General features: G+C 41.6%; 1 protein-coding gene across 1 annotated transcript in view; it reads right to left on the bottom strand.

Moving 5' to 3' along the window:
- Window positions 1-19,564, bottom strand: part of SSBP4 (single stranded DNA binding protein 4) — a 426,420-nt gene extending 406,856 nt beyond the window's left edge. Inside the window, exon 1 of the mRNA XM_069962485.1 lies at window positions 19,412-19,564. Coding sequence (XP_069818586.1) covers window positions 19,412-19,467 — 56 coding nt within the window. The 5' untranslated portion in view covers window positions 19,468-19,564. The remainder of the gene's footprint in view (window positions 1-19,411) is intronic.
- Between the last annotated feature and the right edge of the window lie 4,062 nt (window positions 19,565-23,626).

Here is a 23,626-nt window from a genome sequence, read left to right on the forward strand (position 1 = left end):
TAGAGCTCAGTCAGTAAAGTAGCAGAGCTGAGCCAGCCATGAAGCAGAGCCGATACCCACACTACGTAGCAGAGCTGAGACAGCCATGTAGAAGAGACGATACCTGCACTACGTAGCAGACCTGAGCCAGATGTGTAGCAGAGCTTATACCCGCACTACGTAGAAGAGCTGAGCCAGTCGTATAGCAGAGCCGTTACCAGCACTACGTAGCAGAGCTGAGCCAGCCGGGTAGCAGAGTCGATACCCACACTACGTAGAAGAGCTAAGCCAGTCGTGATTCAGTGTGAAAAAAAAACTGTAGTTGCTGCCACCATGTTGTGGTTTGGATAAAAAACAGGTCCACATCTGCTGCCTATTACATAATACCTGCACGTTCCAATCTGACTAACAGCCTAGAAAAACATCATTCCTGCTGTCAGCCTCAGCAATACAACATGGCTGCCCTACTGAGAATCATTCCCTGCTATCTAGTAGTTCTGTAAAAAAGCAAACATATAAACAATATACACTATATACAGTGGGGAGAATAAGTGTTTGATACACTGTCGATTTTGCAGGTTTTCCCTGCAGGTTTTTTGAAGTGTTTGTTTGTTTTTATTTATCATAGGTACACTTCAACAGTGAGAGACAGAATCTATAAACAAAAAAAAAAAGAAGAAAAAAAAAAAGAAAATCACATTGTATGATATTGAAATAATTATTTAGCATTTTATTGCATGAAATAAGAAATTGATCACCTACCAACCAGCAAGAATTCTAGCTCTCACAGACCTGATAGTTTTTCTTTGAGGAGCTCCTCCTACTCTGCACTTATTATCTGAATTAATTGCACCCAGAATTTGTTACCTTTATTTAAAAAACAAAAAAACAACAACTGTCCACAAACTCAATCACATCTCCAACTTTACCACCACGGCCAAGACGAAAACGCTATCTAAGGACTCCAGTAACAAAAATATAGACCTGCAGAAGGCTGGGATAGGCTACAGGACAATAGGCAAGTAGCTTAGTGATAAGGCAACAACTGTTGGCAAAATATTATTATTTTTTTTTTTAAATAGAAGAAACACAAGATGACTGTCAAATTCTGTCTGGGGCTTCATGCAAGATCTCACCTCACGGAGCAAGGGAAATTCTTAAAAAGGTCAGGAATCAGCACAGAACTACATGGGAGGACCTGGTCAATGACCTAAAGGGAGCTGGGACCACAGTGTCAAAGAAACAGTTAACTTACCCGGGCCCGTTCCTGGCCTCTGCGTGTCTTCTACCCCTCTCCCGTTGCCGGCGCAGCCAGTGTAACGTGCACTGACTGCGCCAGGGATGCTTGAAAATCTCCCCAGCAGCGGAGTGTCTAATCGGAGACGCTCGGCTGCTTGGGAGAGCTTCGGAAGAATGAATGAGGGTTCGGCCTCTGTCATTCTTACGAAGCTGTCCCAAGCAGCTCAGTTTCTCTGATTAGACGCTCAGCTGTTTGGGAGAGCTTTGGGCATCCCCCGCACAGTCAGTGTACGCCACACTGGCTGCGCGGGCAACGGGAGGGGAGGAGAAGATGCACGGAGGTCGGGAACGGGCTCAGGTGAGTTAACTGTTTTTTTTTTTTTTTAAATGGTCGCCCTATACGGTGGGGATGCGGGCCATTTTTGAGCCCCCCTCACCCTATGGGGTGACCATACCCAGCGTATAAGACAACCCCGACGGTTTTTCGGGGTTAAAAGTCATCTTATACGCCAGAAAATGTTATTTTTCTACTTATATTAGGTCACGTAACTATTTGAATACACATGGTCTCTGTAACTTTTATTGCCTCGTAATAGGATTGCATACTCGTACAAAATGTTAAAATAAGGCAACAAATATTGGTCTTATTTATTGTTCTTACAGCTAGAACCTGCGTATCCCTATTTTTTACCCTGACTAGTGATGCTAATATGTAATGACCTTCCTTGATAAAGACAAGATTTGAGAAAAAAAATCCTGCAGGGCACACAAGGTTCCCCTGCTCATGCCAGCACATATCCAGGCCTTTTAAAAGTTGGTATCAACTCCACTCGTCTGTGTTTAGAGGAAAAAGGATGAGTACAACCCTAAGAAACATCACTGATCACTGATCTCAGGGAGAGCAGCTAATGAAAACACTGTCTGCTGCTAGTTAATGAGCTCAATGCAGTGAAATCCTAGGTGCTCCCTGGGAAATACAAATATGCAAAAAAGAGCCAGTGGAGTCTCATTTAAGTCTCAAAAAACAGGACTAACCAGATATCCCTCCAGGAAGGGCCCAGCCAAGGGGCGGCTCCTGTAGGGAAACCACCAAAATACCATATTAAGTGGCCCTGTATGTCAATGTAATGACAAGTGGAAAAAAGGCCAGGTATCCATCCACAGACAGCTGTTTCAGGGTGTTACCCCTCACCAGTGTGTAGCAGGATTCTGGCTAAGTGGGAGCAATGCTTAGTAGAGCCATACAGGGAACAGATCACTGATCTCACTCCCTTGGAAATACAAATATGCAAAAAAATGAGCTAATGGAGCCTCATGTAAGAGTCTCAAAACACAGGACTAGCGAGACAGGGCCCAGCCAAGGGGTGGTCCCTGTAGGGAAACCACCTAGGATATGACTGTATTGAGCGCTTTAACCAGCAGCCAACAGTGTTTTCGTTGGCTAGTCTCCTTGAGATCAGTGATCTGTTTCCTGTATGGCTCTACTAGGCATTGCTTCCACCTAGGAAGAATCCTCCTCCACACTGATGAGGGGCAACACCTCGAAACAGCTGTCTGTGGATTGATGGTTTTTCCCTTTTCATTACATTTACTTACAGGGCCACTCAATATGGTGTTTCTGGTAGTCTCCCTACAGGAGCCACCCCTTGGCTGGGCCCTTGCCGGGGGGATATCTGGCTTGTCCTGTGTTTTGAGGCTCTTAAATGAGGCTCCAGAGGCTCTTTTTTTACAACCCTAAGAACACAGTCCCAATCGTGAAGCATTGTGGTGGAAACACCACACTCGGGAGTTGCCTTTCTGCAAAGGGAACAGGATGACTTCACCATTTTAAAAGGAGGATAGTTAGGGCCATGTATTGCGAGTTCCTCAGTAAGATCATTTAAGATGGGTCATGACTGGGTCTTTCAGCAAGACAATGGCCTGAAACGTACAGCAACAAAGCAATGGCTACATAAAAAGGATTTTAAGGTCCTGCAGGTTTCCAGACCTGAACCCAATAGAAAATCTTTGAAGGGAGCTGAAACTCAATGTTGCCAACTGACAGCCCTAAAAACAGAAAGAACATCTGTATGGAGGAGTGGGACATAATCCCTGCTGTAGTAAGTGCAAACTTGGTCAAGAACAGGAAACATCTGACTTCTTTAACTGCAAGCAAAGTTTTCTGTACAAAGGTTTCTGTACTAAATATTAAGTTGGGTTTCTCTATGGTATCAAAGACTTATATTGTAAATAAGAGAGAGAGAGAAAGAGAGAGATTACATAATATAGCAGTCTCAAATATGCATTGTATCCATTTAAAGAGACAGGCATATTGACAATGACAGATAGATAATGCAAGGGAGGTTATACAGCTGAACCCCTCCACCCCATCTCTCTCTCCCTCCTTTACACATTTATATGACAGGAGTATATATTTACACATTTATTAACAGGACAAACATGTCCCAGCTCAATACTGGCTCCAATCACATGCATGTTTGTTGTGAGGATTTAACAATTCTATAGTATATCATTTACATTTTTACACCTAGGTATCAAAAAGAAATACTGAATTTAGAAACAAGACAGTAGGAATATAAGTGTCCATAATCTCAGATATTTGCGACTTATGCTAAAAATACCAACACAGACTCTTTTCACTAGTCAACAAGTGGCCAAGCTTTTGAGTCTACAGCTTTAAACAGGCAGAATGGTACATGGCACCTCATGTGGTTCAGTCTGCAGGTCCATCGCAATCATGCTGTTTTATACCAAGTACATGTGATATATTTTGTTTCCCGCACAGGGGGAAAAAAACTGTTCAGGAGCAGAAAATATCCCTCACTAGAAATGATTTGCCTCCCACAGTGTAGAAAATACAAGGAAGGCTTAAGGCGTAACGGAATAGAAATTCTAGCTTTTAAAACTTTCCTACTGAGTTTTTTATTTTGCAGGTGATTTGGCTATCTGTACATGTTCAAGCTTAGAGTATTACTATATATACTAAACGTAGATGAATCAAAATTTGTCCAATTTAGGGTGATTAGAGAATTGTGGAGTATTGGGTGAATTTTTATATGTGTAAATTATATTTTATCATGCAGATAATTGTACACCATTCTTTTATTTATTTTTATTACAGTCCACAAACCCCATGTGGGTGTCCAGGCAGATTTGGTAACTGATAAAAATATCTTGGTAGAGAATGGCAAAATAACCCAAGACTAAATTTGGTCTAATGGGGGCCAATACTAAAATATTAAACAACGAATTAAAGTTATGATCAATTGATATGTCTCTTACCCTTGAATTAACTGTCAGTGACATAGTTTGGATTCTGGCATCAAGTTTTATAAAGTCGCCCATTACATTTCTGTTACCACTAGTGCACAGCAATATCGGCATCTGCCAACAGCTGGGTATTCAGGCATTGGAAACTCAAGAGCAATGTGTGGCTGCAGTGAGACTCTGGTTGGGAAACACTAGGTTAAGACAAGAATATCTTTGCCCCTTCTGCTGTAATCCATACATTCTCTATGTCATAACAAAAGAAAAGTCACCCTTATTACCTTTGTAAATAAGAGTCCTATTCCACGGGCCGAGGAGGGCCCGATCAACTATGTAAACGAGCGGCGATCTGCTATTCAACCGTAGCGATGCTCGGTGGGGGAACAATGATTTTAGGTCTGGCCCTAAATGAACGATCAGCCGATAACACGATCATCGGCTGATCGTTCTCTCTATTTCACCGAGCGATAATCGGCCCGAATTGGGCCAAATGGGGCCGATCTGGCCGATTATCGTTACTGTGGAATAGGGCCCTAAATCTTAGAGTCCATTTACACAGAAAGATTATCTGACAGATTATCTGCCAAAGATTTAAAGCCAAATCCAGAAACAGACTATAAACAGAGATCAGGTCAGATCAGTCATTCCTGGCTTTGGCTTCAAATCTTTGACAGATAATCTGTCAGATAATCTTTCTGTGTAAATGGACCCTAAGCCTATAGCAGTTCAATAAACAATTTTTTTTAATTCTCTCCTTTTGAAATCACAAGCACTTCATGTTATACCGGGATTTTCCAACATACACTATTCTTTATCCATCAAATCTACTAGGACTCCAACCCATTAAGACGCTGACGGGGTCCCGGGCAGTAAAGCTCGCTTTATAACGGGTGAGGACCGGCTGCTATTAACCCCTTAAATGCTGCGATCACACAGGAGCAGCTCCTGTCACTTACGCAAGGCCTGACTGCCAGGGGTCTCTTACCTTCCTCCGTGCAGTCAGGTCTTCAGTCTCAGGCTCTATTAAAACATAGCAGATAACACTAATCCCTGCTATGCTATGGCATAGCAGTGATCAGTGTAAGCAATCTAATGCATGTATGTAATAGTCCCATAAGGGGGACAAAAAAAAAAGTAAAAAAAGTAAAAAAAAAATAATCAATAAATGTTTTTTTTAAAAAAATTGCCATAGCCCCTCCCCCAATAAAGTCAAAAACACCCCCTTCCCATTTCATAAATTGTCTGATCTATTAAAATAAAACACTATTATTCCCGCATGGTGGACAACGTGAACAAAAAGCTGTAAAAAAAAACGCAAAGATTGTTTAATTGTAATTTTTTATTACATTTTATATATAAAAAATTAATAAAAAGTGATCAATACATCCCATGTACACAAATGTGATACTAGTAGAAACTAGAGATGATGGTGCAAAAAAATGATGTCCCATACAGCACTGTAGGTGATAAAATAAAAGCGCTACAAAAGTCAGAATAGTCACAAAAAAGTTTTACTGTTAATAACAATGGTAAAAAATTAGAAAAACTATGTAAACTGCATATCGCTGTATTCAGACTGACCTATAGAATAAAGATAAAGTGTCAGTTTTACCGTAAAGAGCATTACTTAAACACAGAAGTCTCAAGTCTTACTATACTTATTAGCTACTAATACTATATGTCATGCAAGAAATGTTTTATTTTCAGTCTGACATAGTGCTCTCTGCTGACATCTCTGGCCGAGATAGGAACTGTCCAGAGCAGGGGAGGTTTTCTATGGGGATTCATAGAAAACCGAGACAGAGTTCCTGTCTCGGCCAGAGATGTCAGCAGAGAGCACAGTGTAAGACTGAAAATAAAACATTTGACATATGACATATAGGAGCTAATAAATATGGGAAGACTTGAGATTTTTTAATAGAAGTAAATCATAAATCTATATAACTTTTTGATATCAGTTGATTTGAAAGAAAAAGTTTTTCGCTGGACAACCCCTTTAATTTTATAGTAGATTGAAAGGTGCCATTAAACCTGTTCCTGAAAAAACCAAGACCTCTCATTGCCCTCTAAAAATAAAAAAAAGGAAAAAAATTAAACTGTAAAATAAAAAATTGGCGCAGTCCTTAAGGCCATTTTAGGCTCTGCCCTTAAGGGGTTAATAAAAATGTTTACACTATCACTTGGCTTATGGTCCTATTTGACAAAGCTATTTTGAACAATTACAATAAATGAAAACCAATTGCAAACTAGAGCTACCTAAAATTGTTTACCCTATTACAGTCGTTATTTACATCGTTTACTCATTCTGATCCCAGCTAAAGGGTAAACGATGTGGAATTATGCTGTGTTTACACGAAACGATAATTCGCCCGATCGTACGATTAACGATGTCGGAGTAACGATTTTTTTTATAAAGATCAGCATTTAGAATATATCGTACGGAAATTCGTTTTGCGATCGCTTAAGCCTATCTCACACATTGGTTAAATTGGCGAATGACTTTACACTGAACGATCTGCGATTTTTTTGCAAACGAAGAACGACGATTTTAGAACATGTTGTAAGATCAAAATGAATGATTTGTCGTTCGTCGCTTGATCGTTCGCAGCATTTACACGTATGATTATTGTTCGAATTCGATTGTTATCGTGCGAATTCGCACGATAATCATTCCGTGTAAACGCAGCATTACACTGAATGATTAGCAAATGATTAACAATGATTTTGGTGTCAGCACAAAATCAACAATCAACAATTTCTTGTTGGTACACTAAACGATTATGGTTAAAATTTGAACGTAATAATTATAATTAGCAGGATAATCGCCCCGTGTAATAGGGCCCTTACTTTTGCCAAAAATACAATGTAAAAAATATCTTACTTTTTTTGTGGCACGTGACATTGAATTTTAAAGCGAATGTACCATCAGATACATTGCTTTGGGTTTCATACCCTAATTGATTGGTGCCAGGGTGGGGATGCCCATGGAGCGCCTTTTTTTTTTTCCAACCGCCACCCAGGACCCGCACATGGCATCTGTCTTTTAAGCTCCATGTGCGGGAAACGGTGGTGGTTCAAAAAAAAAGAGGACTGCGCAAGCGGCATCCCCATTCCAGCGCCGATCCATTAAGGTATAAAACATAAAGCAACGTAACTTATGGTATATTCACTTTAAGCATTTTTTTCCACCTGTACCATGCTCCTGATATAAGAGGAGCATTTTACTGTTCTTTTTGGTTTAGTATGTATAATGAATATGTCTCGGTTGCTGTGTGCCACAGTTAATGCATATTGAGCTTATGTAATGGTGCAAAGGCTATAGTACTTCTAAGCTGCTGTTTTACAATGCTTAGCAATTAACCTTGCCATAAACTTGCTGGGTTGTCAAGTAGGCTGGCCCACAGCCAAATGAAGTATATATGTTGATAAATTTATGTTTTTACTAAAACATAAATTCTTCATATGATAAAGAGAAACAAAAAAGAAAACAGACTTGTACTGCCACAGTAGGTCTGGAAAAAATGATAATTTCCCATCAGGCGGGTGCAAGGAGGAACATAATAAACAAGCTACTTACCTCTCCCTGTGCCACTGTTTGACTACCGTAGTGCTCCAGGACATCTGCTGGTCCCCTGGATCTCCTTATTGAGCGACATCACAATTCGGCTGATAGGGCGAGACACTGCTGCAGTCACTGATCGGCTGAGTGCCATCAGCCAGGTTGGGTATTTTCCCTTGAGTCATGATGACATAAGAACTTGGAAAAAGATAAGTTTCTGCAGGGGTCCTAGAGCCTGTGTCGCAGTGCTGTGGAGGCACAGTAAGAGGTAAGTAGCGCTTGTTTATTATATTCCCCCCAGGGGCGTAACTAGAAACGGCTAGGAACCATAGCAAACTTTCGATTGGGCCCTCCCCCCTTTCTACCACTAAGCCAGTAAGCGTTGTCATAACTTTATAACTGCAAGCATTCGTCAGTAGTGCTTGCAGTTAAAGGGACATTTTGCAGAACCCGGGGGGCTAGACAGCTCAGGGGGGGGCTAGAGTATTGCACTAGTGGGCCATGGCACCCTAGATGTGGCAGGCCCCATAGAAGCCGCTATGGAATGGATGCTACAGTGGTAGTTACGTCCCTGGTTCCCCCCTGCCAGCTGGAAAATGATAATTTTCTCTAGGCTTCTCCTATAACCGGCCTATATCTGGGTGCACACATGCATTTTTGAGGGTATGAATTTCCAAAGTTTTCCAATTGGAAATTTGTGTTTTACCTGTTAAGGCTATTTTTGCCACAATGTCTTTGTAGGTGAAATAACGGCCATTATTTTATCATGGTGACCGTAAATAACACACACCATGAGAACTATGGCCATTTTTATTGGACAGCAGGCATTTAAAAGAAAACTATGGCCATCATTATGAAATAACATCCCTTGTTTTCATTAAAATGGAGGCCGTCCAATAAAAACGGCCATTGTATTGTTTCTACCTACCACACTGAACTGGGGTCTATGAATCAAGTAAAAATGACATTTCTTAATATTTTGCATGGTTTACTACTAGGGATGGTCCGAACCTGGTTCGGACGGGGTTCGTATGAACCCGAACCCTCCGCAATGATTACTGCTGTCTGCCCGCTCCGTGCAGCGGGCGGATCCAGCGGGAGGAACGCCTGGAAAACTGGGATACAGCCATAGCCATAGGCTGTATCCCAGTTTTCCAGGCGGTCCTCCCGCTGTATCCGCCCGCTGCACGGAGCGGGCAGACAGCGGGAATCTGATGCCAATTGTTCGGGTTCAGCAGAACCCGAACCTCGGCGGGTTCGAACCATCCCTATTTACTACCGTAAAAATTTCAGTATTACATGACAAATCTATAGATAAGCTTATCTGCCAGGAATCCATGGCAGGCACCTCAAAGAACATTTAAACCCCTAGACGACCTAGGGCATACAGGTACGTCCTGTGTTATGAAGCGCGCTCCGGAGTGGTGGGGGCCGGCTGCAATCAGTAGCCGGGCCCTCACCATTAATGGCAGGCTGCAGCTTGTCATTAACCCTTTAAATGCCGCGGCCTGATCACAGCGTTTAAGTGTAAGTGACAGTTGCAGTCCCCTGTCACTTACCGATCGGGAACCCCACAGTGTGAACGCTGTGTCGGACCGCTGTGTGGTTCGATCGGCGATCTGCTCATTGAGTCTGCCACAGGCAGGCTCAATGAGCAGAGCCCCTATTACACTGATCAATGCTATGCCTATAGCATAGTAATGATCAGTGTATGTAATCTAACAATTGTATGTAAAAGTCCCCCAGGGGGACTTAAGGTGTGTAAAAAAAGTAAAAGCAAAAATGTTTTTTACAATACCCCAAAGCCCTCCCCCCAAAAAAGTTAAAATCTCCCCCTTTCCAATAATATAAGTAAAAAATATAAAAATAAATAAACATTTTATATATCGTAGCGTGCGTAGTTATCCCATCTTTTAAAATATCTCCATCCCCTAAGGTGAACGGCATAAATGAAAAGAGGGGGAAAAAATGCCAGGATCACCAATTTTTTGTTACATTATATATAAAAAAATTTATAAGAAGTGATCAAAACGTCTGATCTACACAAATATGTTGTTAATAAAAACTAGAGATCATGGCACAAAAAATTACACCCCATACAGCCCTGTAGGTGAAAAACTAAAACCGTTAAGAGTCACAATAGGCCCATTTTATTAATTATTTGCAAAAACAAAAGGATTTCATTAAAAAAATTAAAACGTTAGAGAATCTGTGTAAACCTGTAGATGGTTGTGTTCGGACTGACCTATAGAATAATGGTACCATGATATCTTTGGTATCTTTTACCCTATACTGCATTATGTTGACACGGGAACTTCCCAAAAGTTACCATATTGCATTCTTTTTTTTCCAATTTCACTAGTTTATATTTTCATAAATAATATTTTTGGGGTTCCATCATACATGTTATGGTAGAATGAAAGACACAGTTACAAAGTACAACTATTCCTGAAAAAAACAAGGCCCCACATGACCCTGTAGATAGAAAAATGAAAGTGCTAGAGCTCTTAGAAGGGGAGGAGGAAAAAACGAAAATGCAAAAATGAAAATTGGTGCGGATCACTGGGTCATTTTGGGCTTGGTCCTCAAAGGGTTAATAGAATGTGTGAACAAATTAAGAAGCATTAAGAAAAATATTATATATTTTTTACAGTAATGAATATTCAAAGAGGTGGTCCGATAAAGCAAAGTTTGTAAAATCACATGTTTACAAAAGTACAAATGTGCTGTTTTTAGTAAAATAACTTTCATGCCTCTACTATTTCCTCCATCATGGATTTAATCACTCACTTTTTTTTCTCTTAACTGTGACCCTGCTGTTGCCATACAACAATGCACACAATGCCACAACTACCCTTGCTTGCAGGCTCAGTGGAGCCAAATTCCAGTACTGTCTGGAGATTGCAGTTGAACTGAGCATGCCTGGCCCACCTTAGTTGTTTGTAACCAAGGGCATCAAGTTATCAAAACAGAGCGAGCTGCTTGTATATTTGAAGTATGTTTAATTTTACATAAGGCGTCAGTGGTTGATAGCTCCACTGTAAGTAAATGCTCAACCCCTTACAAAAAGGATAGGAATTATTAGTTTAACCAGAATGTCATCCAAAAGGAAGAGTAGCCCATCTGTGGCAAGGTGTTTGAAAGGTTCTTGTTCCTCGGTACAGAACAGAGTTGTTGCTGTCAAATAGAGAGGCCATTAAGGCCTTGTTCACACACCTGCTAAATTTATCCGTAACTGCATTTTGGACCCATAGCTTTCTATGTGCCTATTCACACCTGCAATTTTTGTGGATCCGTGAAAGGCTCTGATCATAGGATATATCGTGGTGTGGACAGACAATTCTAGAAAAGGGTTACTTTCTATAATGTGCAGTGGCAACAGTATAGGATGTAGAGCAAGGAAGGCTGAGGCTTTGCTGGGCAGGGGCAGACAGTGTCACAGACACACCTTTGTGACACTGTCAAACCAGGAATAAAAATTCTTCTTCATAAAGACGCTGGATCACAGAGCTGCACAAACGATAAGTATGCATTACTCATGTGATGACCAATGGGAAACTGGCAGCACAGATATATATGCATATTCGTGCTGTCAGTTTCCCTTTAAGGTTAGCTTCACACACACCGTATCGCAGCAGATTTGATCTAAATAACTGAACACAGCATCAAATCTGCACCATCAAATCTGCTGTGGATCTGCTGCGGATCCTGTATATGTGAATGAACCCTAAAGAAGAAATCCGGGAAAATTAATTCTTTGGGGAGAATTGAAGAAATAACATGCTCTTACCTCCCCCGTTCCAGCACTGGTGGCCACGTGCTGGCGCTGGAGCAGGGGGAGGTAAGATCACGTTATTTCTTTTATCCTCCCCCTCCCCAGCACTTGTTAAAAAAAATTAGTTTGCCCAAACTTCTCCTTTAAGCTAACAATGGAAGTACATTATTTTATTAAACAAGGCGTGTTCAGATAGCAACTGATCGGACAACAAGCCAGGAGAAGTTGCACTCAGAACATTCCTTGGCCCGCTCTGTGCGGAAATGGCAACATAATAAAAGTCTGTGGGGCACATATTCTCACATGGACTTGGTAGCAGTCCTTTCTCCGCTAATTCTACTTTTATTTAGAATTGCAGCCTCACATTTTTCTATTTTTTCTATCAATCTTTCTAACCATTTTGCAATTGTAAATATCTATCATGTTTTAGCATTTGCAGCATGCTGTTGCATTTTTTTTTTGTTTTTGTGTCTGTATTTCAGCGATGGTAGAGTATATCTGCATAGTGTTAATAGTGGTATTTTATATGCTGACGTTTTTTATGTTTGTGGAGGGAGTCGCTGCTCAATATGGCTGGTGCACTCCACCCATCCCACCCCAAGAGTGATTTAAGCAGAAATTAACTGGATCCTGCCCAGTAAGTAGGCTTAAAGAGGGGCTCAAGAGATTGCATAAAAAAATTTAAATGCACAAAAATCATATAGGTGCACTCACCGATCCCCGCTGATTGTTTGACACCATTCCCACTTGTCTACGTTACTCCTAGTGCCAGATTCAAACTTTTACAAATGTTCCCAGCTTTACATAATGGCACTCTCAGAATCAACTGCCAGGTACCTGCCCCTGTCTGTCTATCTATCTATCTATCTATCTATCTATCTAGTAGATAGATAAGGGAGAGAGATGAAACAACAGTGTCTCCTTTCCCCTATCCTACTTGGGAGAGGCTGTTCCCAGGATTTGATCCAACTTTTACTGGCATCCTAGGAGGGGTGTCAAGAAGTAGTGCTGAAAGGCAGGCAACTTGAAGAGTGAAGCACTGATCAAACGAAGTGATTCACTCATCTCTATTTACGAACCTACTTCTGGTTTTAGCTAAACATATACTGACCAAAGTACTAAGTGTGAACCCAGCCTAAGATGCATAAAACATCCATTTCAGTCATTTGTATTAATTACCATGAGGTTGTGCTACAATTTATGGAATGCCGCTTGTACAATAAAAGTAACCAAAAGTGATCAGATATGGGCAAAGTTCTGTGGGACCTCAATGGCTACTTGTTATAAAGCCCATTACATCAGTCAGGCTCTCATCTTACAGAGCTGACCTTCTGGTGTAGATTCACAATGCCTCATGGCAAACAGAATAAAAAGGGCTTCTTCACACACATGGCATGAGTTAGCCAGGCTGCTTCCCCTGAGACTCTATGGCTGGAGTTGAATTGGGAACAATACACAAGCATGCAAATACAATTCAAATGCAAATGGTATGCATTCATATGCAAATTGAGTATATGTCTTGTCATTGTCACATGAAGAGATCAGTCTTGCTTGGGGTCCCATGAGGACAAATTTTATACCCTTTCCCCTATTACCTGTTTTGAGTAGATTACACTATTATAAAAACCTTTGTTTTATACAACATGAAAAGAATATATTTAATTTCTGAAAAAAGCATCTTTTTCTATAACTGCTAAATCACATGTAATGTTTCTTATAGTAACAATTTTGCTTCAGATCTATCAACAAATATGTTTAAAACAAATATGTGTCCGATTTTACAAATAGCAACCTATAATAGCTCATTCTGAGAAACAAAAGCTGAGTCTTGATTGGTTGCTATTTGAGACATAAGACTCACATTGCTGCCTAGAGTATATTTCATTGCCTTGTATATCTCATTTGCCTAAACTTTAGATGCAAGGTTATATTCTTTATCCAGGATGAATTTTCTGCAACTACAGGGTTGCTGTTGCAGTGTGACCCCATTCACTTACATGAGTGAAGTGGTCATGTGTCCAGGCAGAAACAGTTTAAAGCTAATGTACCAGCAGGTACATCGCTTTAATATTTTCACATCAATAGACTGGCGCTGGCCTCCTTTTTTGGAACTGTGGCCTGGTTCCCGCGCACGGTGCTGGTCTATTGCAGGACACTGGCCCGGCCTGAAGCACTGGAGGTGGGCCTCCCCACCCCCAATGTGGTGTTCTGTCCTCCTTTCTGTGACGCGGCACCAGAATCAATTGAGCCATTGGGGAGGGATTTCATCACACTGGGGGAATAGACTGGTCTCCAGCACCACGGCACCGACATCCGTGTGCTGACGCTTGTCTATTGATGTAAAAATCTTAAAGCAATGTACCTGCTGGTACATTTGCTTTAAATCCTTGTCCTACTGTTCTAACATGGTGTGTCAGTACAGTAGCACTGAGATTTAAACTGTTGTGTCAGCTTTTAGCTGGATTTCCCTGTTACGCCCCTTCTGTGTACAGACCATAATCACGGAACACGTGAATGCCCCCCTTACCAGTAGTACAAGTATCAGTATTACTACAATAGGGGGGGGGGGAATTTAATAGGACATCCATTTACAAAGTGATGTTAATTTAAAATGAGCCGGATTATGAGGCTTTTTAATAAAGTATTCCTCCTGTGTGGCATACTTTGAAATTTACTCCAGCTATAGAACAGAGAAAAGCTGATGTGCAAGAATGGTAATTTCTCCATAGTGTGCAGAAATGCGGAGTATGTTGGCGCTATATAAATAATAGTGGCAGTAGCTGGCTGTTCCCCCCCAACAGCAATACAGTAGAAGGAAGTTTCAGATTTTTTTTTTAGCAGAAACAATTATAATAATCACCAATGCAATGTACAGTTGTCCCAATACTATACTCATATACCAGTAACCATATACACCATATACCACAGCCAAATAAGCCTTTCATTGCTGTTTTATAAGGGAAAGCAATTTCAAACAAATTCTAAACCTTCTGAAAGGCAAATCTGTCTAATTCTCAACAAAACCTTCCATTTTGGAGATACTCTCACCCAGTACTCCAACCATCAATTTTTCCTGCTTCCAAAGGCTTCCAAATGTTCCCACTACATACTAACTACATACTTATTTATTGAACGGCCATTGTTTAATGCTAAACCACGGCCGTTGTAGTAAAACTATAGAAGGAATGATTTTGGCTTTCAGGACTAGAGCCCATTTTTTTAAATCCAACCTGTCTCACTTTATGTGGCTACGTCCTACTATACAGTACGTCCTATGTCCTAGTATAACTCATCTAATTGATTGTTAATTGAGATTGTTTTTTGGGACATATTGTAATTCAGGTTTAGTGGTAAATTTTGGCCCAGAAAACTTTTTGGGGAAAATGCCAATTTTTCATGAAAAAAAAAAAAAGATAAAATGTTTTCATTTTAAATGTTCTGTGTTTTAATCATGTGATAAGTTTGATGCCGCCATAAGGAGTCTTGGAAAACATTGATACAGCCTATTGGAGAACTCAATATCAAAACTGGTGAAAGGATTTGGTCATGTTTAGTAATGCCTAGAAGTTTTACATAACATTTATTAGCCACCAGTGGGGGGATGTTATTCCATATTTGTTTTTTTTTAATACATAGTTTTTTTAACTACAGCATCATATGTGCCGTTTTCCTTCTTTTCATGTGCTTCTACTTTCTTTTTTATACCAGTTTTAACAGAGCAAATTGTCAAATTTATCAAATTGACAACATGATTTTTAAGATTTCAATGTAATTCTTTCTCATGTGTTTACTACACCAATTCAGTAGAGAGGAGCAGTGCAAAACTTTTGAGACTTTAAAAAAGTTGCATATACTGAAGCCATGACACTGAAACCATGCTTTTTAGGCTAGAAATGTAAAAACGTAGAGCATGTCAAAACTTTCGTAAAAATGGCACAAATGCTTGATGAATGTGTCTAGGCATATACACTCACCGGCCACTTTATTAGGTACACCAGTCCAACTGCACGTTACCACTTAATTTCTAATCAGCCAATCACATGGCGGCAACTCAGTGCTTTTAGGCATGTAGACATGGTCAAGACAATCTCCTGCAGTTCAAACCGAGCATCAGTATGGGGAAGAAAGGTGATTTGAGTGCCTTTGAACGTGGCATGGTTGTTGGTGCCAGAAGGGCTGGTCTGAGTATTTCAGAATCTGCTGATCTACTGGGATTTTCACGCACAACCATCTCTAGGGTTTACAGAGAATGGTCCGAAAAAGAAAAAATATCCAGTGAGCGGCAGTTCTGTGGGTGGAAATGCCATGTTGATGCCAGAGGTCAGAGGAGAATGGGCAGGCTGGTTCGAGCTGATAGAAAGGCAACAGTGACTCAAATAGCCAACCGTTACAACCAAGGTAGGCAGAAGAGCATCTATGAACGCACAGTACGTCGAACTTTGAGGCAGATGGGCTACAGCAGCAAAAGACCACACCGGGTGCCACTCCTTTCAGCTAAGAACAGGAAACTGAGGCTAAAATTTGCACAAGCTCATCGAAATTGGACAGTAGACGATTGGAAAAACGTTGCCTGGTCTGATGAGTCTTGATTTCTGCTTGAACATGACAATGAGTTCACTGTACTCAAATGGCCTCCACAGTCACCAGATCTCAATCCAATAGAGCATCTTTGGGATGTGGTGGAACGGGACCGACAAATCTGCAGCAACTGTGTGATGCCATTTATGGACCGAAATCTCTGAGGAATGCTTCCAGCACCTTGTTGAATCTATGCCATGAAGAATTGAGGCAGTTCTGAAGGCAAAAGGGGCTCCAACCCGTTACTAGCATGGTGTACCTAATAAAGTGGCCGGTGAGTGTATAATGTACCCCATAGTATGCAGAAAGATTGGTAAACTCTCCCATAATGTTTTGACATTTGATTTACATGAAGTTTCTCAGTGTATTTTTACATTGCGCACCTGATTTATTAAATTGTTGAACAGACTTTGATAAAATACAGTAGGTGCTGTCCAAAAACAACTGTCTAGTATGACAGCAGACTTGCTATTGTGAGTCTGCTCTGGACGGGAGTCTATTTGCCCTAAATTTTGTCTTCAGTTGGTATTGTTCCACAAAAATGATGCCCTTAAAAAAATGATTATGCTGGACTTTAATAAATCATTTCGTCCTAATGCCTAATGAAAGCTTTCTTGCCTAAAGTGGAAACCATTGGTGGTGTCCTTGTCCTCATTTTTTCACAACTGTTAAAGTGATGGTTAGTTGAGATATTTGACAACTCTGACTACCTAAGTTATCCCAAGTAGTGTAGTTCCATTCCTTTTTTTCACATACATTGGACCCAAGGCAATCTGTAAACAATAAATGTTTTCATGTCTTTGATGTTAGCACAATAAAGTGCAGTCTTGTACTTAGGAATTGTGTTTAGCTCATGATGGTATTATAAGTAAAAAATACTAAGTTATTAATATTTTATAAAATGAAATATTTTAACCTTAAAACCTTAAAACAAATGCATTGCTGTACTCCTTGAGAACTGTGGGATCAGCTAGAATTGTCCCTATAATTAAAGAATAAACAGATACTACACAGTGCTACCTTGCTTCATCATACTGTGCAACAAGGGTTAGGATGCTTACACTCCACTGAAGGACAATGTGGGAAGAGCTCTATTGTGACTATAAACTTGGGCACTATGTATCACACTGCTGCTTTTAATATCAACATGGTAACTAGGGCAGCATCACATATATGCCCAGGTCACTGGCCAACTATGATATGGATAGTAAAAGTTATATATCTAACACAGGAATTAAACTCCTATTCATGAATGTTTCTTCTATAAAACATTTGGCAAACAGAAACAAATAAATGACCAATTTAATGTGACATTGTGATCACTTATAAGATGTACACAGGCTTCTGCAGTTCACATGAACAGGATATATACAACACTATATACACTTCATTACAAAAATAATTCTCAGATTGTAATTAAGGCAAAGTACACACAGATTTGGCAAGAAACTGTATGGTAACCAGCTATATACATCCATCTATGAGTACATGCTGCAACATTTCCCAAAGACAGAGGATAACTCAATTTACCACTTTATAAACTCCGCTAAGTAAGGTAAAGGGAAATGTGATCAGGGCACCCAGCAGGCAGTTCTCAGAAAACTGTATATACCAGGTATGACAAAGAGATGACAAAAGTGCTGAAAATCACAATGACCAAGAATAATTATAAATATATTTCATAATGTTAGAAAAGTGCAAAACATAGCAAGCTAAATGTAACACTACACATATTTCAAATACATCATATAACAGTATATGTATATTAGTATATGGTTGGTATATAAATATATACCCACATGCTCATATACCCAAACATTCGCACATGCTTTGCCAACTTGATAACACAAATCTACTCCATAAAGCCAAGGCATCAGCTGGTGGCACTCTTGTAAGAAATTATATGTAAATCCATATTCTTAGAGGAATGATTGTCCTGAGCTTGAGAAAACCAGAAGGAGGCAGAGGTGGAGTGTCAGCTTTGTCTTGCCACAATGACAATCCAGTTAACTAGTTCTTGCCCATTCTGCGCCTCACAGCCTGGACACATAATCACTCACACTACTCATTTTCTACATTCTAAAGGTGCTGATGGATCAATAGGGTCTTTGTGGGCTGATGCCCATACATGTATATACAAGAGACAAGAAAGCTGGAAAGCTGTGGTGGGATTAGGAAGGGGTCATTGTCCCAGCTGTCTCTGTATGGGGCATCCCTTGCTGGGTTCTGTATTGTGTTGTTTGGGGGTGGGATGCACGGAAAGCATGCTGGAGCAGGGAGAAAGACATCAACTTACATAGGAGAAGGATTTTAGTAGCAGCACAGTGCATGAAAAGGGGGAAGCATATGCCAGACCTCAGCTAGGAGCGAACTTGCTGCTGAATCCAGCCAAAAATAAGGAGGGAATTTCAAGAGTGCGAGAAAGTGTGTAGAGAAAACTAGAAGAGCAAAAATTGCATGGGTTGCCAGGCTAGAAAGTGGCCTCTTGTCATGATGCTCACATCAGCCTGGGCATCAGTCCTCAGCAGGCAACCCTCAATTGTACACAGACAATGCATCCCAGAACTATATACACAGCCAATTATACATATGGATCAACATCAATGAACACAGTGCAAAAAGTTTCCAAGTCCCTCAGAAAGTGCTTAGCACAACCCCCCAGAAGCCGATCAGTGATCAATACGTGGGCACATGATGTGCCAGTGGCAGGGCTCTCCAGTGCCAACCACCAGAGCACGGCACCAGTCTCCTGGTCCATGTGTCAGAAAAGTTGCGAGCAGTTCCGAGAAGTGCACGGTACAAAAGATCTGCTGGAGCATCCCATCCAGGGAACTAGCCCGTACCCTAGTACCATCCCATGCCCACAGTACACAGAGACCCCCTCTACAGATCAGGACCACCAGGACACGACTAGGGGCTACTAAGAAACTTCCTAGGATCCCGGGCTCCTGAGCAGGCATTGCCGCCCGTCCGCTACAACTCGTTCCGTAAAGAAAGCAATGAATGGCACTTACTTTTCCCTCGCCTGGCTATCAGAAGGGACAGTGGATCCTTTCCCTTTGGCATACATGCTTGTTTGAGACTTTTCCTACTCAACACCTGTCAAAGGAAGCAGCCAGCAATGCTCTCTCTATCTCCATAGCTACCCCTTCAGTTTTTTACATCCCAAAGCATTGGCCACAAATCAGGCACATTTTCTAATGGGGGATCTTGAAACAGCCAGAGCTTTTTTTTTCTTCTTTCTTTTTTTTTTTTGTTCAGCTGTTCCAGGAATCTGACACTCCCCCCGCCCTGATGAGAAGGCAGCGTGTGTGATAGAGGGAGCAAGCTCGTGGGTTTTTTCACTCTTAAAGGGGCGACACCAGGCTTTCTTACAGGGGGACGCTGCAGCCATATACACAATCACCCATTACCTATCTACTCAACCTGCTGCTTTAAACGGGCCGCAGGTAATTTCCTAACTCTACATTACAATCATTATCTTTACTGTGTCATTCCTTAGAAAGAAGTTTAGCCAGAAAGAACAAAAACATAATAACATAGAAAGATACACTGATCAGCCATAAGATTAAAACCACTAACAGGTGACTTGGATAACACTGATTACCTGGTTATAATGGCACCTGCCAAGGGGTTGGTCATATTAGGTAGCAAGTGAACGGTTCGTTCTTAAAAAGGTTGTCTGGGGAGATCTTAATGGTACGTTCTCACATACAGATTTTTCATTGCAATTAATGAAACCAAAGCCAGGAATAGATCTGAAAAGAGGGGAAATCTCAGGCTTTCCTTTAAGACTTCCTTTAAGTTCTCTGTTTATAGTCTGTTCCTGGCTTTAATAATTGTGATAAAATACCTGACTGTGAACTCACCATCAAGGAGTTATGTCACTAAGAAAACTGGGTCTAAAGTGGGTCTGTAAGAAAAGAAACCTACTCCAAATGTACAAGCATTTCTGAATTTGTAGTGTTTAGGAGATATAGTTTTACTTATTCTTTATGTTCCTACATTGTTTTGAAAACCTGTTGCCCTTGGATACAACCCACGGTAATGCATATATGGTACACATCTGATTTTACCAACTTGGCTTCATGACACAACCTTTTTAGGGTCAGTTCACACGTACAGACTCGAAGTATAAATCTGGCTGCGAGTCTGTCAGGTCCTGGTAGTTCACTGTCACTACATACACGAAGCTGTCTGAACGGCCGCTGCGTGTATGTAATTCTACCGGACCCTTAACAGCAGCAGAAGGGGTTAAGGGGACGGCAGAATTACATACACGCAGCGGCCGTTCAGACTGCTGCGAGTATGTAGTGACAGTGAACTGCCAGGACCTGACAGACTCGCAGCGAGATTTACGTACCACACGTATCACACGTACCATATCTGCAGCAGATTTCATGCTGCGAGTATGTGAATGCCGCCTCCTTAACCTCCCGCCGCCCATAGCATACCTTACCTGATCCACGCTCCGGCTGCATCTGAGGCTCCCAGTCCCTGGTAGTCTTGCTCAGCCAATCAGTGCACAGCCCCGTTGCAGTCACTGATTGGCTGGGCGGGACCTACTGGAGCAGGGAGCCTCAGATGCAGCCGGAGCTTGAACCAGGTGGCGGGTTAAGGGGGGGCCGCAATTGACAATTCTGCTGGGAGTATGTAATCTCATTGAAAAATCTGCAGTGGATTTAGCTGTGAACTCACAGCGTGAAATCTGCTGCGGATATGGTATGTGTAAATCTAGCCTTAAAGTGATACTGTCACTAGAGATGAGCAAACCAATTCGGCCGGTATGGGATCCGGTTCGGATTTTTCCAAAAGTCTTATTTTTTTCTTGCTTTCTAAAATGGCAGCCACCATTTTAGAAAGCAGGAAGTGTTCTGGGTGGGAAAAGCGCTTTTCCATGATGCCCGGAACACATCTAATCAGCAGGGATGTTGCACTAGCCCACCCTTTGTGTGACGTCGGTATTGCTTTAAGAGGAGTGGTTAAATGACCGCATGAGGCAGTCTGCACAGAGAGAGGAAGGAGACTGCTAGCAGTGCACAGAGCTCATCAGTGACAAAACGCTGCTGCTGCACACTGCTGTACTGAGAAGATATTGTACAAAAGCAAAGACCAAAAGATTATTAGGAAAGCGGAGAGGAGAAACATATAGTGATTGAGAGAGAAAAATAGAGAGGATGAACGATAGATAGGTAGATACTGTAGATGAGGCATAGAAGAGCAAAGGGTGCACAGAACAAAAACGTGCTATACAGATATCCAAGTACTATACTGTCACCCTTGCGAGAGTGTATATGACATAGGTGTTTTCCTGAGGCACAAATATATACCTCATGCATGTGTGTAGAATAAAACTCTAAAAAGATGTGCTATACAGATATACAAGTACTATAGTTGGACCCTTGCGAGAGTGTAGTGGAGACTGCTCCTTCACTGCATTTGTGACCTTTTTCCTGCATAGACCCTGTAATGGTGAATTTCCTGCATAGACCCTGTAATGGTGAATATTGAAGTCTAAAAAAATAAATTGACTGAGATATTTAAAAGAAATTGATGTTACTGACATGTATCATATATGTGCTTTAAACTATGAAATCCAAAGAAATCCAAAATTCGGTTGAACCGAACTTTTCAAAAAAATCTGGAAGTCCGGTCGGAACGAACTTTTGAAAAGTTTGCTCATCTCTAACTGTCACTCCCTTAGGGTATATTCACACGGGCGGGCTCGCATCGAGATTCTCGCTGCGAGCCCTACAGGTCCTGGCAGTTCTCATACACTACATACTTGCTGCGGTCTAAACGACCGCAGCGAGTATGTAATTATACCGCCCTTAACCCCTTCTGCTCCCGCCCGGCTCCCCCGCTGTAAGCATACTTTACCTGTCCTTGCTGCACGGGTCCGGCGTCCTGCTCTCCCGCCCGGCCAATCAGTGGCTGCGGCTGGGCAACACACTAATTGGCCGGACAGGAGAGCAGGACGCCGGACCCGTGCAGCAAGGACAGGTAAAGTATGCTTACAGCGGGGGAGCCGGGCGGGAGCAGAAGGGGTTAAGGGCGGTATAATTACATACTCGCTGCGGTCGTTTAGACCGCAGCAAGTTTGTAGTGTATGGGAACTGCCAGGACCTGCCGGGCTCGCAGCGAGAATCTCGCTGCGAGCCCGTTCGTGTGAATATACCCTTACTCTCACTTCATTTCATAGGTTAACAGTGTCACTTAGGTGGGGCTTCATGGCAGTGAAGCCCCGTGACACTGTCCACCGATGAAATAAAGCAATTTTAGAGCAGAAAGAAGACACAGACAAGTTTTATACCGTTATATATCGAATGTGCAGCATCCATGTGCCGTGGCCCAGTAACAGGTGATAGGGACCGGTTAGGAGGGCACTTGCCTAATGTACTAGGTTCAATGTATGCAACGTTCAATGTATGCTTAGATGCTGTTTTTTCCTCCACTACCTAGCTTCAAGTCAGGCACAGTGATGCAAAGTCAGGGAATGGCTAGAGTGGAAGAGGATGTGCCAACCCCCAACCGCACAGCCCCTTGCCTCATATTCAATTTCCTGGGCTTGACAGCATTGTGGCATCAGTAGAGAACAGCTGTTTATCACTAGTGGTGGTGTAGTTCCAATTCTGGCTGTGGCAGGTTCTACATAGTAAAGGTTGAGCAACCCAACTGCTTGGACATTGCTCATCTTGGATCTTGCTTCAGCTTCTCTGCTTGACCAAAGAGACTTGCCATGAGAATCCAACTTCTTTGTTCTCTCCTCCCTAGGTAGAAAATGTGACCCCCAAATGTCTCTACCTTCTCTTTTAAACTCTTTTTATCTAAACCGCTGGTTTAGGAACAAAACTTTTTTTGAGAGACTGCCGAACATTGTCAAGCACTAAATTCAGCAATGTTTACTGGCCCCATAGAGTATTAACAGAGTGCTGCACCATGCTGTGTTCTTTATTTATTGTATGTACATATTTGTTCCTATTATTATCTGATTCAGTAGGTGTCTCAACAGTTAGACATCCCCCAATTAGCTTATTATTCCCTTTCCTGGGTATAGAAAATAACTTCTTCAGATGGGAATACCCCTTTAAAGCGACTCTGTACCCACATCTGACCCCCCCCCCCAAACTGCTTGTACCTTCGGATTGCTGCTTTTAATTCAAGATCTGTCCTGCGGTTTGTTCGGCAGGTGATGCAGTCTTTGTCCTAAAAAACAACTTTTAAACTTG

Source organism: Dendropsophus ebraccatus, chromosome 3 (genome assembly GCF_027789765.1).
Source record: "Dendropsophus ebraccatus isolate aDenEbr1 chromosome 3, aDenEbr1.pat, whole genome shotgun sequence".
In the NCBI taxonomy this organism is placed as follows: domain Eukaryota; kingdom Metazoa; phylum Chordata; class Amphibia; order Anura; family Hylidae; genus Dendropsophus; species Dendropsophus ebraccatus.